The sequence below is a fragment of the Colletes gigas genome, unplaced genomic scaffold, assembly GCF_013123115.1.
Source record: "Colletes gigas isolate AHSC1104 unplaced genomic scaffold, ASM1312311v1 Colletes_gigas_Sc00014, whole genome shotgun sequence".
Taxonomy (NCBI): Eukaryota; Metazoa; Arthropoda; class Insecta; order Hymenoptera; family Colletidae; genus Colletes; species Colletes gigas.
The window spans coordinates 3,559,315-3,574,590 of NW_025106643.1; the positions used below are offsets into that span (position 1 = coordinate 3,559,315).

Here is a 15,276-nt window from a genome sequence, read left to right on the forward strand (position 1 = left end):
TTTTCGGAGATAAATATATTATTCTTTATTCTGGACTTGTCGAATTTTCTTTTGGACGATTTTTCATGATTATTTGACTTATTGTAAGTTTAGGCATTGAGAATATCACGTCCCGAATTGTACGTGGTTTGAAGTAGTTTGATACCTCCCAAACAGTTGGAACATGACCTTTGCAATGATCAACTCGATTCCTAGTCAATCTATTCTATACTCGTCGAATTTTCTATTGTCAGTTTAGGCATTGAGAATATCACGTCTCGAGTTCTACATGATTTGGAGTAGTTTGATTCCTCACCAACAGCTGGAACATGACTTTTGCAATGATCAACTTGTATCCTAGTCAATCTATTCTATACTCGTCGAATTTTCTTTTGGATAATCTTTCATGATTATTTGACTTATTGTCAGTTTAGGCATTGAGAATATCACGTCTCGAGTTATGCATGGTTTGAAGTAGTTTGATTCCTCCCGAACAGTTGGAACATGACCATTGCAATGATCAACTTGATTCCTAGTCAATCTATTCCATACTCGTCGAATTTTCTATTGAAGGATCTTTCATGATTATTTGACTTATTGTCAGTTTAGGCATTGAGAGTATCACGTCTCGAGTTGTAGATGGTTTGGAGTAGTTTGATACCTCCCAAACAGTTGGAACATGACCATTGCAATAATCAACTCGATTCCTAGTTAATCTATTCTATACTCGTCGAATTTTCTATTGTCAGTTTAGGCATTGAGAATATCACGTCTCGAGTTGTACATGGTTTGAAGTAGTTTGATACCTCTCAAACAGTTGGAACATGACCATTGCAATGATTAACTCGATTCCCAGTCAATCTATTCTACTTTATAGTCGTCGAATCGTCTTTTGGATGAGTTATAAATGGTTTGAAGTAGTTTAATTCCTCACAAACATTTTAAATGACTCGTTAGCATCGATCAACTCCCTTCCTGATCAATCCTCATCATTTGCTCTGAACAATTTGTGTAGAAATATTATGAAGTTTGAAGTAGAATTGCGTTTGCCCGAAAACAAAGGTTCGTACGAGGAGATTTGATTTTGCATTTCCAATTTACTTTTGTCTACACGTTGCTTGGGAAAATGATAAATGGGGCGTGGAACAGTTTCGGTCGTGAATCATAGGAGGGAAGATAAAGATTTGTGGAAATAATGAACGAGTCGACGCAATTATCAGTTCCCGATGCTCCATCGGGGGGACTTTGGATCTGAGACCGACGAAACCAGGACAATCAGATAGTATTGTTCAAGATCAAAACAATATTTGCGGGAGTTATTGCAGGATAGTTGGACGAATATAACGAACGTCTGGAGTATATTGGTCGGAGATTAGAGTTGGAATTAAATTGTGGAAAAGTAAGTTAATTGAATGAACGGGAAGACAAGGATGGAATAATCGATACAGGCGTTGAAGTCGGTGGTTAACAAGCATGATAGCTGTCATTCAGATCGTAAAACTATTAGGCTAACAGTTGCAAAAGTTACAAGTAATTATCGACACTGAACATATTAAATTCAACCTTACCTTCAGGTTTTCGATTTGTTAATACAGTTGATCACGATAGAAACTTAAATAAAAATTAATATCCAAGAACTGGGGACTTTTTATAAAACAGAGAATTGCCAGAAAGTGGAAGGGTGTTTATTTGATTAATAAGGAGTCAGATAACGAAACAATATTGACAAAAAAGTGATTTATTATTTCAATATTGATATCGAAGATATTCTCTTTAAATTGTGGTCAGATCATTTGATACCAAATACGAGGTCTGTAATTCCCGATTGAACAATTGATCGTCGATAGACACGTGAATTAAATATGTGATAAAGGGCAAATATTTATTGTGGTTATCGATTGTTTAAAAATTTTTTTGTAGCCAACGAATACATTCGATGGTTCGATAGCAACGTTGGCGCGGACATTGGCGAAACGATGACGCGTCTGCGCGTTATAAGTCGATGCAATTATTTACCGGACGCATTCGGCGTTTGGTTGATCACGATGTTACGCTGCTGGCCATTACTTCGATGAGTTAATGAAACGATAATACACTTTCGGTAACTTGCTTCGTCGCCATTCAGACTGCGCCTGAAACATGTGCGTGCATAATTAGGGATGAAAATACACATACGTATACGTGTCTCTGAAAATAAGAACAGAATATTTATAAATTATATCATACAACATATAATAATAAAGTAGCACTCGCAAGCACAGTTTTTTGAAAAAAAAATGTTGAGAATTTCTTATTTTTTACTGCTGTATGAAAGAACAACCTAAAAGATAATACAAATAATACAAATTTTATTTATCTATATTAGATTATCTTTCAGACTAATATAGTATCCGTGTATTCTACTGTTCTTATTAATTTTTTAAATAATAGTGTAAAAAATTTACAAATTCATCGAGATATGAAGGGACAATAAGTCATGTATAGCGTTAGTCGCTGGAATAACTATCAAAGCGTGCAATCGATCATAAACATGCAACAGACACTCTCAAACACTGTCAAACAAAGCTTGCTTCCCATTTGAATTTTTTTAAGAAAACAAAGCTTGGTTTTCACTCGTAATTTTGAAAGAAGTATTCGTCGAAGTGTTGAACGGAATTTTAGGTTTCGAGGAAAAAATCGCGTGTCACTTATCGACATTCGTGTTTCCCTTTCCTCTTTGTTTCACGGATTATAGATCTCGGCCGTTTGGTCCCGTTATCGTGGCTTATTTGCAAGCGTAATCGAGCACGGCGGCGGCAATGCTGTCGCAATTACATTTTAATGGGACGATTTCGACGAACACAGTCATCCGGGTAATTGAAAATTCAATACTCCGCCGGGGATGTTTTCCTTATTGCAGCCGGTCGAACGAAGAAAATTGATAAATTGCACGTTCTCATCAGCGCCACGGCGAACCCCGGGCACGACAGAACGTAATTAGAGATGTAACATTGTATCTCAGCGAGACCCCGCGCACCGTCGTCGGCGCAGAAAACTTTTCAGACTGTTTTAAACCCCGTCGGCAGGATATACTTCGTCCCGCGATATACACCACCCGCGAGGGCCGCGAATTCCCGCAAGTTCCCCCGAATTAACAAGATGGGAATCGCGTCCCGTTCGGCGCGACCACTTTTAATTGTTTTAATCCAATTTCGGGGCCACGGCCGGGTACCCGTGCCTCAGACTTCGTGATTATCGCGTTGTAAAAATCTCTATTTTTCCTCCGGCGGTTCGTTTCTCGCAATGAATTCCGTTTAACGGGCCGCCCCGGGTGAATAGCGAGTTAAGTTGTCACGCAACGTTTCGGCGCCACCTCTGCCCTGAATGAGCATCATACGTCCTATCTATATGATATATTATGTCTATTAGCGGCGCCATGCTTTTGTTAAAAATATGATGAACGACTCCACGGACGCTGCTGTAATTGTGGGGGGATCTATTGTTGAGATCACGGAGCATAGTACCAGCAGAACGTCTCGGAGGGAGACTTGAGGCGTTCTACTCTGGAAACCCAATTTTTTGGGAATTTTTTTACGGGGAAGGTTTAATATTTTTGTATCAAGTTTGAATACATGCAGTATGAAGCAGTTTGGGAGAAGAGTAGGAGCCCAAATACGTTGTGTGAGACTGTAATGTATCTGTCAAGTTAGGTAGCTGTAAACTATTTTGATCAGGTGTGAGGTTGATTTGTTGGAGTTTAAGAAGGACGCCATTATGTTAGACAGCGTCGATATTGGGAAGTCGATCGAGCGCTTGTGAGAGCGCGAGCCCTCTGGTGGCGAGCATAGGAAGCAACGCCACAAGTTGTTCTATTTAAAGGGGCAACTCATGTGGTATAAATAATTTTTATATAGGTGGAGCAAGTGGTGGGCTAGCAAGCTAATTTTTTTAAATGGAACCATATATCTTTTTGTTAATAATTAACGATAGAGTTTGAATAATAGCGTTTTAATAATATGACACGTAATGATATCATGTAGTAGGTCGTTGAATTTGCTATCATATTATGAACAAAAAAAAATATAATATATTTTAAATACAATAGTGATCAAGAGGAATACAAGAGAATTTATATAATGTAATTTTTTTAGTTATATAATTTATATAATGTATATAATATAAAGGAACCAGGTCCTTCTACATACATAGTTAGATCTTTTGTCGAAAAATGTGTTTTTATTGGTGGAAAAAAATTAATTTCCAAAGATGCAGTATTTTTGCAACACATAAAGGTGGCCCAATGGGAATCACTGTACTGACAATTGGAAAAAATATTGAAACATTCTGTTAACTAGTAGGACACTTGATGTACAGGTTGATGAATAATAAATGCCATTCGAAGGACACCATAACAAGTTCGCATGACACGATAGAGATGATAAGATTAATATCAACGAATCAATCGATCGTGTAAAACGTATTCGTCTGTAGAGTAATTCTATGTGACATTTAGTGACACCTTTCAGAATATAGTTCCATTTATAAAACATCGATGACCTTTAAATCTTGAAAAAGTAGACTTTAATGCCAATTCTTTTTTTATCTTCAACTTTGCTCCTTTGGACAGTTCTTACCAGTGTCCATAAGTAACAGAGATATTTAAACGATTTTAACGATCCACCTTGTATAATTTGAGGTCACTTTGTATAGTTTTGATTTTTACAGAAATTAGAAAAGATACGATTGTGAAAATTTAACAGCACTTTTTCGAAATACATCCAAACAATTGTGCAAAGTTTTGAGATTATTATTCCATGGATATGAAAAATATTTCGAAGCAAAGATCGCTCTAAAAACTTATATTTCGGGTTCATTTCGTATAGTTTTGAGTTTTACAGAAATTAGGAAAGATAACATCGTAAAAATTTAACAGCATCTTTTCGAAATATGTCCAAATATATATGCAAAGTTTTAAGATAATTATTCCATGGATATGAAAAATATTTCGAACCAAAGATCGCTCTAAAAACTTATACTTCGGGTTCATTTCGTATAGTTTTGAGTTTTACAGAAATTAGGAAAGATATCATTTTGAAAATTTAAAAGCACCTTTTCGAAATATGTCCAAACACGTGTGCAAAGTTTTGAGATTATTATTCCATGGATATGAAAAATATTTCGAAGCAAAGATCGCTCTAAAAACTTATACTTCGGGTTCATTTCGTATAGTTTTGAGTTTTACAGAAATTAGGAAAGATATCATTTTGAAAATTTAAAAGCACCTTTTCGAAATATGTCCAAACACGTGTGCAAAGTTTTGAGATTATTATTCCATGGATATGAAAAATATTTCGAACCAAAGATCGCTCTAAAAACTTATATTTCGGGTTCATTTCGTATAGTTTTGAGTTTTACAGAAATTGGGAAAGATAACATCGTGAAAATTTAACAGCACTTTTTCGAAATATGTCCAAACACGTGTGCAAAGTTTTGAGATTATTATTCCATGGATATGAAAAATATTTCGAACCAAAGATCGCTCTAAAAACGATGGCTTCGAATGGGAATATTCTTTTAGCCTCTTGAAACATAATATAATACACTTTTCCAAATTAAGAAGATCGTACATCATAATTATATTTCGTACTCTGTATCCTCAACCAGTGTAAATAGTATAAGAGGCCAGGGCATATTATTTGCCTCATCTTTCTCATTTAACGAGCGTTACTACGATATAATGAGGGAAGTTCTTAAAGTTTTTGGTCTTATTATCCGCGTTTCTCGTCACTTTAGAAACACACACACAGTAGAATTTTTCTACGACACTCTAGTTCGCACTATGAAATCGATTATGCGATGTCGTTGCTTTGACATCATCATTGTTCTAATTAATCGTATTAGGTACAAATTTCTTAGATTTATATCCCATGTACTGGGTGGTCCTACGTCAGTAATATGTCACAACCATAATCTCCCACTTCTCCAGCTACGATTAATATCTCCCGACAAAATGCAGAATCATAGTTGACTTATTATTCTTGCGCAGATCGATCAACTGCCATGTTACGTGTCGTGATATTTTACAATATATCAGTAACGTGATAAATTCTCTAGCATTTTGTATCGAACGTTTATTAGGTCAATTTGACGTTAATACCATTTCCACTAATTAGATTATATTTTATTTCATACTATTTTCTATCGTATCAAACTAACTCATCTTCACGATAATAAAAATAAATTCTGAAAAAAATCTAGACAGATTAAAATGGATCATGTATCCCACAAATTACTGTTATTGATTATCTATAGTGTTCCAAGAATTTTGAAAGATTCCAGTTTCCAGAATTCCACAAATTTTTTTCAATAATATTTCTTCGAACGAACAATAATAACAATTTTATTTCATGTTAAATTCGCAAAATATTTACATTTTAACAAATAAAAATATTGCAGGAATGAAACGTTAATCGGGAAAATCGAACGTTAATTATTATACTTGAACTCTCAGAATTACAACTTTGTCTAGAAACCCTTCAAATAGACACGTGAATATTGTTTTAGAAACATGACTACAATGTAACGTCTGCCACAGAATCAATAACTATAGCATAATACAAAAATAATCTCAGGAAAATGGCTGCAGCCTAACGTTTGCCATGGAATCAATAACTGTAGTATAATGGAAAGGAATAGATCCAATAGTCGTAAAAACACTATAACAATCCTCGTACATAAAGTTATAATTATGAGATTATTCAGCAACCCGACTCGTGAAACATTGGATTAATATTTGCAAGGTTTAACAATGAACGTAAACTAATAATTGAAGCAGCCTATTCCAGTCTCAGGGAACAGAACCACAACAGAAAATTTAGATACAATCGCTAACTTTGTAGGAAACTTTATTATGGGTGGGAACTTTAATACACGCCACGTGGAATAATATTAACATAAACGCGAACGAAAAGATGTCAAATTATCGTACAAGTGATAATAACTATTATTTCACATTTTTCATACGAATTTATGTAGTTGGTTCTAGGGATAACAATTATTTACGAAAAAAATGTTGGCTGGTAAACACCCTGTATACAAATTTAAATTAATTTTCAATTAAATAAATAATTTATAATCCAGTTTTATCGCACATATGTTGTATAATCAATAGGAATTACCGAAAGTTTTTTGAGCGAATAGAGTCAAAGCAGATTTCAAAATAAACATAGAAAACAACATAAATAATAATAGTTTATATATTTGTTGAGTCGAGGATGAAACCCCCTTTAAAATGAAACTTGTTTCAAGTCGATAGTGTGGTTAGTTCCGGAGATCTGAGGCTTTGAAGCGTTTGTTTACGTTTCGTTGTTTACGTCCCGAGGTCATTGACCGCGCGTCAGACGAATTAAGAAAATTACCTTTCACATAAATTACGATATCTCGAAAACGGAATGTTGGATCGTCAAAAACCAAAAACCATTTCAAAGAGGAAGCTTCCCCGCTTCTAACAGTGCCTTGATAATTAATAAAACAGTGATAGTTTCGGAACTGCACGCGTCTAAAGTTTAACTATTTTTAATATGCGTTGTTACACTATTCTGAGACAGTGAAAAATATCGTCATAGTAGGTTTAGTGTTAAAAATGTGTCACCTGAAACTGCAATAGATGATCTGACAGAAATGACATGAAGAATAGGAAAATTTTATTTTTCAAAATGAAAAAACATATCATGTAGAATATTAGAAACGATCGTTCTAAGTCAGAGTTTACACTGTCTTAGAACTTATAAAATAATAAGAATTAAATACGAAAGAAGACTTCTGACAAAGTTTGGTTAATATTTGAGTTAATAGAAGATCGATACATCGAGTTGTATAAGCAAAATGATTAATAAATACATGGAGAGCTCGAAGTTTGCATTAAAAACAGTACCTCAATTTCTAGAACAATGCTCGTTACGGGTGACAATACTTGGCCTAATTCTGTTCTCGATACATACGTTAATGACATTCCAAGAAGTCCTAATTCTCGTCTTCCTCTATATACAGGCGTCGCAGCCTTATTCTCCATCTCGCGGGGAATTAAACGAGCAGTTAAACACATTCAAACTCATTCAAACTAGTCCCAGAGAACTTCCCCAATTAAAAATTCAAATTAAATGACAAATGACAGTAAATCAGAATACATTTCGTCAAGAAAAATTAACGAAATTCTTATTCGAAACCACTCGATAGACACAAAGTATCCAGGACTCCGGTTAAACAATCAAATTATATGGAAACATAATTCAAAACAGAACGAGACACACAATAGGAACTTATACGTAGACAATTACTTCCATTTATAGGCGACAATAGTGCTCTACCACCAAAGCAGAGAATCATGCTCGACGCCAGTGGCTCTCAACCTCTGTTTCGCGATACTTTAACGCCTCGTGAAAAATTATAATATCAATTTTTATAAAAGTACTTGGAAAGAGTGAACTTTAGGAATGTTTTACATTAAAATCGTTTTCATTTTGAGGAAATTCAATTTAAAGATTTGAAAATGGAGGGTTCGACCTCTCAAATAATCCCATAACGATTATTATGCAACTTATTTTTACGAAACTGCAACAGTTCGAAGATTGACAACGTCTCATGTGTTTTAGTAAAACCAAAATTTTCGAAGAAGATTAGGAAAATTGTTAATCACAAGATTCTTACATTTATCACATACAATTGTAACTGAAGGTATTTAAAACGAGGAATAATGTGTTCTCGAACGAATTATCTCGAGTTTGAGAACATTAATTTTGAATATTCGTGTGTAATTTATTTTTATTCAATTTCGATTGAAAATTCGTGATTAGAAAATCTTTAAAACCCCCAGTATATCAAGGTAGATTATTATGCAACTTATTTTTACGGAATTGCAACAGTTTGAAGATTGACAACGTCTCATGTGTTTTAGTAAAACCAAAATTTTCGAAGAAGATTAGGAAAATTGTTAATCACAAGATTCTTACATTTATCACATACAATTGTAACTGAAGGTATTTAAAACGAGGAATAATGTGTTTTCGAACGAATTATCTCGAGTTTGAGAATGTTAATTTCGAATATTTGTGTGTAATTTATTTTTATTCACTTTCGATTGAAAATTCGTGATCAGAAAATCTTTAAAACTCCCGTAAATCAAGGTAGACATGAGAATTCTGTAGAATTCAGTAGACAATGAGATTAAAAGATGGCGAGTTTTGTTTACGTACCTCTGGTTTTAACAATTTGTTGATACAGTTGATTCTGCTGCCCAAGATTTCCAGCTCCAAGCGTTCCTTGCGGATCTGTCGAAATAAAGAATCTCTCTTTAAGTTTGTCGCCGGGCGGGAAATTTATTCCGAACGGTGAACGGGACTCACCATTTTCTTCGTCTTCTCCTGGAACACGTCGGTCTGCTGCAGCTGGAAATCAGAAAGCAATTTACCATTTACTTTAACCATATTGTTGCAAAGGACTCCGGCAGTCGAGGCGAAACTAAGAGCAAAACAACGAAATGCACTTTCGGTTCGCGCGAAAGGTTTGCCCGGCCCTGTCCGCAACAAACTTACGTGCTTTTGAATGCAGTTGTAAGCTGGTCTGATGTCCGTCACGCTTTTCTTTCGCGGGATTTTCTGCAAATTAACGTTAATTGTTATTACCGCGGCTTTATCCCGATCTCGCCGAATCTACGCCCGAGTTCCTATAAAGATTGCCCACGAATGGTGTTCACTGAACGATAGAAACATGTATTTTCGTCCAAAATGTGTATATTTGCTACAGTAGTGCGATTAATCCTAGAAAGATTAAGAATTTTAACAATTTTCCAACGAAGGTAGGTCGAGTTTGGGAGCCATTTTTAATTGGAAATCTGGTTTCGTTCTAATCAATCTTGCACATATTTTATCATATATTTGACACTCTTATCAAAAAATAACAAATTTAAAAAAATTAATAAAAGTAGAAAATTTGGTCAAAATAATTAAATATTTACTAAATCATAATTTCAGGTTAATGTGAATAAATAGTCTTATCAAAATCCTATGCAAATTATTTTATCATATATTTGACACTCTTATCAAAAAATAATAAATTTAAAAAAATTAATAAAAGTAGAAAATTTAGTCACAATTATTAAATATTTGCTAAATCATAATTTCAGGTTAATGTAAATAAATAGTCTCTTTAAAATCCTATGCAAATTATCAATTTTCATAGATACTCTTTTATTGGGTATCTATATATGAAAATTAATTTTTAGTATTAAGATCGCCATTTTACGATTTGGTGCAGTTGTCGATAGGGTAGAAGGCCCCAGTCGTTTGAAAAAATGTGCTCTGAGTTGTGTTTCGGAACTGTTAATCTCGAAGAGAGAATCCTGAATCACGTTGGAGGAAATGATGGCGTCGTTACACGAAGAATAGCAGCAATGAAGAATGTCGGGCACGTGACAGTGTGGAAAGTTTTGAGAGACCAACTGCTTTATCCTTACCACGTTCCGGGAGTACAGGCACTTAACGAAGATGATTTTCCTCCGAGAGTTAACTTTTGTACTTCGTCGCGGTGGATGTCTGACGTGGATAAACATTTTTTATTCGTTGTATTGTTTACCGACAAAACCGAATTCACTGGGAACCGAATAGTTGATTGTCACGATTACGAAAAAGTTAAAACATCAATTTCAATAATTGCAATAGAGAAGCAAACTATGGAATCAGATAGTATCAGACAGAATCGTGTAAATGTTATCAATGTCTAATGAATATGAAGTTTATAACTAGTTTTGAAAACTGGAAGAATGTCAGTTTAAGAATCCATTAATGGATTCTAATTTACGAATGAATTTTTGAGCGCTTGTGAGAGCGCGAGCCCTCTGGTGGCGAGAATGGAAAGCAACGCCACAGTATATATTCGCCAGTCATGAGTGCAATTTGTTTAAGTTTGATATAAGGATCAGTATTCAAATTGTTTAATGTATGTTGAAGAAATTGTATAAAAAAATTGAAGTACAGGTCAGATTAGTATTATTAGCAACGTGACGTAGAATAATTGGAAAAATTATTGAATTCTCGCTGGACAAATACGGTGGATGCATTATGATGTGGGTCGGAAGCGGATATAATGAAAATACCGAAATAGAGAACCAAAGTTATAAGAGGTCAAATAAATTAGTGTCAATTATACAGCATTAACTATTGTGCAAATAGAAAGGTACATTGGACATACATATTACTGCTGAAAAATTTAATTTTTTACGCAGTAATGCAAGCTGTAGACACTGCAATGTTAAAAAGTACTTTGATAAAAAAATAATCATTGTTCTAGTTAGCAAGGTCGTCAAAATCAATATAATTTTAGTTTTAGCCATTTCAAGTCATATACAAATAAATTAAATTTAAATAAAATGGTTGATATAAAAATTTTATATGCATATAGAATTTTAGTTCAATTAAAACTTTTCTAATACAATGAAAAGATTTAATTTATTGTTACCAATTTTATATATTAAATTTAACTTTTCTGTATAAATCAGTGGAACCATTTTTTATTATAAGTCATGTATGTCATTAAGTACAATTTTTTCTGTAGATTAGTGATGTTTGCCAGTCTAAGATAATTGCAAATAAAAAGATTCCCTAAACTTATTTTAAATATTCGGTTTTTATCAATTTAAACTATGCACGTAAATGTATTTCAGTCAATTTCTACAGAATTTTTTATGCATTCAACATGTCCCCATCTATATTTTTCTACGTTAAAAATTGTTTACTCTTCCTTAAATTATGATCCTAGGGGTGACTACCCTTTGGAAAACACTGTTCTAGGATTAATCGCTAATTTACGTTGGTGTTCTAGTAAATCTTCACAGAATTGTTTACGCGTTCAAAATGTCAATATCCACATTTTTCCTTAAATTGTAATTCTAAGGGGGACTGCCCCCCTTTGGAAGACACTGTTCTTGGATTAATCGCTAATTTACGTTGGTGTTTTAGTAAATTTTCACAGAATTGCTTCAAAATGTCATTATCCACATTTTTCCTTAAATTCTGGGGGGGACTACCCCCTCTTAGATGACACTATTCTAGGATTAATTTGTTAATTTACGTCAGTGTTTTATTAAATTTTCACAGAATTGTTTACGCGTTTAAAATGTCTTTAAACACATTTTTCTGCATTAAAAATTGTACATTGTTCCTTCAATTGGAATTCTAAGGGAGACTACCCCCCTTTGAAAGACACTGTTCTAAAATTAATCGTCGATTTACATATATTTTAATTTCGATCAGCCTTTAAGAGGAATAACTATTTTTAAAAATAGCGAACGCTCGGTTTGAACCCATTCAGAGGCAATCTTTGGGCAGTCGAGCCGTTTATACCTTCTCCGTTTCCTTTCTCAGCGTCAGAAAATCCTTTTCGATCGTGGCGGTCGCCCTGGTGCCCTGAGATCGATGTCGAACGGTAGGTGAATTAATAAACGGGTTTCGTAAATAGAATGAATGGGTACACGGTTCTTTGCCTCCGTCGGCCTTAACACGGTCGCGCCCGCCCAAGGCTGGCCTCGCGTTTAAAAATAAAGGACACTTTGACGAATTCGGTCAATCGCGAGTAGAGCAAAGCGGAACACTCGACGCGCCGATAACTTCGCGTCCAATCGAATTAACCTTTACGCTCGTTAGACGTCGGGCGAAACTTTCGATCCTGTCGTTGACCAGAGTTCAGGAAACACCGGGGAAACACAGGGCACGGCGAGCGCGAACGATCCTGGCAGGGGCACTTTAAACCGACACTCTCGAGGCTAGACGCGCGTCGAGCACAAGGGTGACGCGATATTTTCCTAACGACGAGAAATAATTGGACACCGCGTATTCTCTCGCGACTTAACCCCTTGACGCTCATACTTTTCGGGTTGCACCAACAATGATCAGTTTTCTCCATTGGACTTCTTTCTAAATACTCCTGACAAACAGTGTCTCGATATATGACAACGAATTTATTCGCTTATATGATTACGACCTACCCCCCACCATTTTGAGGTGCTGATGTTGAATAAATATGTAAATATTATCCAAATTATGTCGCGTTTGGTCTCGTTTTAATCAGAAAAATGTGACGAATCTGTTGAACAAATTTGTTACGAGAAAATAATAAAAAATAAAAACGAGAAAATAATAAAAAATAATAAAAGCTTTGTTGCACCAAGAATGATCATTTTTCTTCGTTGGATTTCTTTCTAAATACTCCTGACAAAAAGTGTCTCGATATATGACAACGAATTTATTCGCTTATACGACTACAACCTATCCCCACCAATTTGAGGTGCTGGTTGTTGAACAAATATGTAAATATTATCCAAATTATGTCGCGTTTGGTCTCGTTTTAATCAGAAAAATGTGACGAGTCTGTTTAAAAAGTTTTTCACGAGAAAATAATAAGAAATAAAAAAGTTTTGTCTCCCAAGGATATTCGACGCTGTATTAACCTACTCGATGACACGATGACAGTCCCTGAGAATCGAAATTTTTAAATATTTTTCAAAAAATATGTTTTTGGTATTTTATTGAATATATTAAACAAAAATAGGGGGTCTGTTGATTGTGTTTCGATAATACACACGTTTTCTATATTTATATTAAATGGAAAACGAAACAAAGCTATAACAAAATATTCTTTAACTAAAAATACAGACATTATTGCATATATTTAGCTTAATTTTGTACATATAAGTAACTATATGGACAACGATGGAGTAAATCCAGATCACCAATTTCTTTCGTTTTCTACTGACTTTGCATCAATGAAAGTTCACTTGCATTCTACTAGAATATAATTGTTTCTATTATTTCCCTGCTGTGGAAGTTTTTGATTCAGAGTAGCGGCGGTTTAATTAACGCTACATTTCGTACGCAAAAATTCGATTTTTTACATTTCCGCTGAAAGGTCTAAAAAAAACATTGAAAAATTTCGACGCCGGTGTATTTATAGGTGCTGCAAGAGCAACCTCGTTTCCCCGACTTATTATTTTAATTGAAGTTGAACGGCACTGATAAACACAATGAAATATGTATGAAACGACGAATGAAATAGAAATTGCGTCGCAACGTGCGGCAAAGATCACGTTGCGCCGCATCATCCTGCGTTCAATGTGCATTTAACCTAAATGGTATCGGTGGTTCTCCATTCACCGTCGTTCCCGGGGACAAATAAATTCGAAAAAACTAACGAAACGATCGAAATAGCTGTGAAACGAGAGATCTAGAGAATTACCGGAAGAGAAAGTTCGATCAGAGCGGAAAATAGCGAATTTCCGACTCACCGCGAGCAAGAAGACGAGGACGATCAGGATCATAACCCAGGTGAGACACGTGACGAACCAGCAGTGCGTGCCCAAATTGATCGCGCGTCTCAGTTTCGCGTCAGCCAGCAACAATCGATAGATCTGAAAGCAGAGAATTGTTTTTAATCGTCGCGGAGCAAAGTCGTTGGAGGATTAAAAAGAAATAATAGAACATTGACCAGCCAACTGGGCCCGAAACTCGGTGGATGGTGTCTGTAGAATTTCGCGGCGTCCATGGCGCGTCTCAGCGTCGTAAACTTGACAATTTGTCGCGATTGTCGCGGGGCATCGCGTAAATTTCGTTCCGCGTGAATTGAACCGGACGAAAAGAGAAAAAAAAACGAACAAAAAAAAAAGAGAACTGACAGCTTTGACGGACCGTTGGACAGAAAATGGCGAATTCGACGCGCAAGGGGGGGTGCTCGTCGTCCCTGCGACGGCGGTCACCACCCACGCAGTGATCGATCACGGACTGCGATAACAGTAAACATCGACGGTACAAATTGATGCGGCATATTCAAACAACGCCGGTGACGATGACGATAATCCGGGGACTGGGTCCAAGAACGGACACCCTCGTAACGACATTATCTTTTCCAACGATCCCACGTGGCTAACACAACACTTGCTCGATGGAATCCACGAGCTCCATTTTATCAATCTTCCCCCAACGTTCTATGGCCCCTTTTCACTTTGATATTTGCACTTTCTTTCGTTATAATCGTGTTGGTCGAGCACTTGTGAGAGAGATTAGTGCGTGGCCCTCTGGTGGCGAGCATCAGGAGGTGTCATCGCGTATGTGTGCCAAAATTTCTGTAACTATGTCATCTTTGAGTCATGCTTAAGATCGCAAACATTAGAAAGAGATGGACAAATATTTCATTTTGTTTTTCTTTAAATTTTCGGATTCTTGGGCTAGTTTGCCTACCTTGAGTGTTGACGTTGTATTGTTATTAGTTTTATTT

General features: G+C 35.5%; 1 protein-coding gene across 1 annotated transcript; it reads right to left on the reverse strand.

The window, feature by feature from the left end:
- Positions 1–2,042: 2,042 nt before the first annotated feature.
- Positions 2,043–14,547, reverse strand: LOC122399660. The gene is made up of 7 exons (XM_043400499.1): positions 14,491–14,547; positions 14,291–14,413; positions 12,354–12,416; positions 9,549–9,611; positions 9,360–9,401; positions 9,210–9,284; positions 2,043–2,111 (listed from the first exon to the last, which is right to left on the reverse strand). Exons 1-7 carry the CDS (start codon positions 14,545–14,547, stop codon positions 2,043–2,045), a joined length of 492 nt encoding a protein of 163 aa, XP_043256434.1.
- Positions 14,548–15,276: the final 729 nt, after the last annotated feature.

Excerpts from the sequence above, each read along its gene's own strand:
- LOC122399660 (XM_043400499.1), bottom strand. The coding sequence starts at position 14,547 with ATGGACGCCGCGAAATTCTACAGACACCATCCACCGAGTTTCGGGCCC. Across the intron at positions 9,402-9,548 it reads ACAACTGCATTCAAAAGCAC|CTGCAGCAGACCGACGTGTT; the intron begins GTAAGTTTGTTG and ends TCTGATTTCCAG. Across the intron at positions 9,285-9,359 it reads AGGAGAAGACGAAGAAAATG|ATCCGCAAGGAACGCTTGGA; the intron begins GTGAGTCCCGTT and ends TTATTTCGACAG.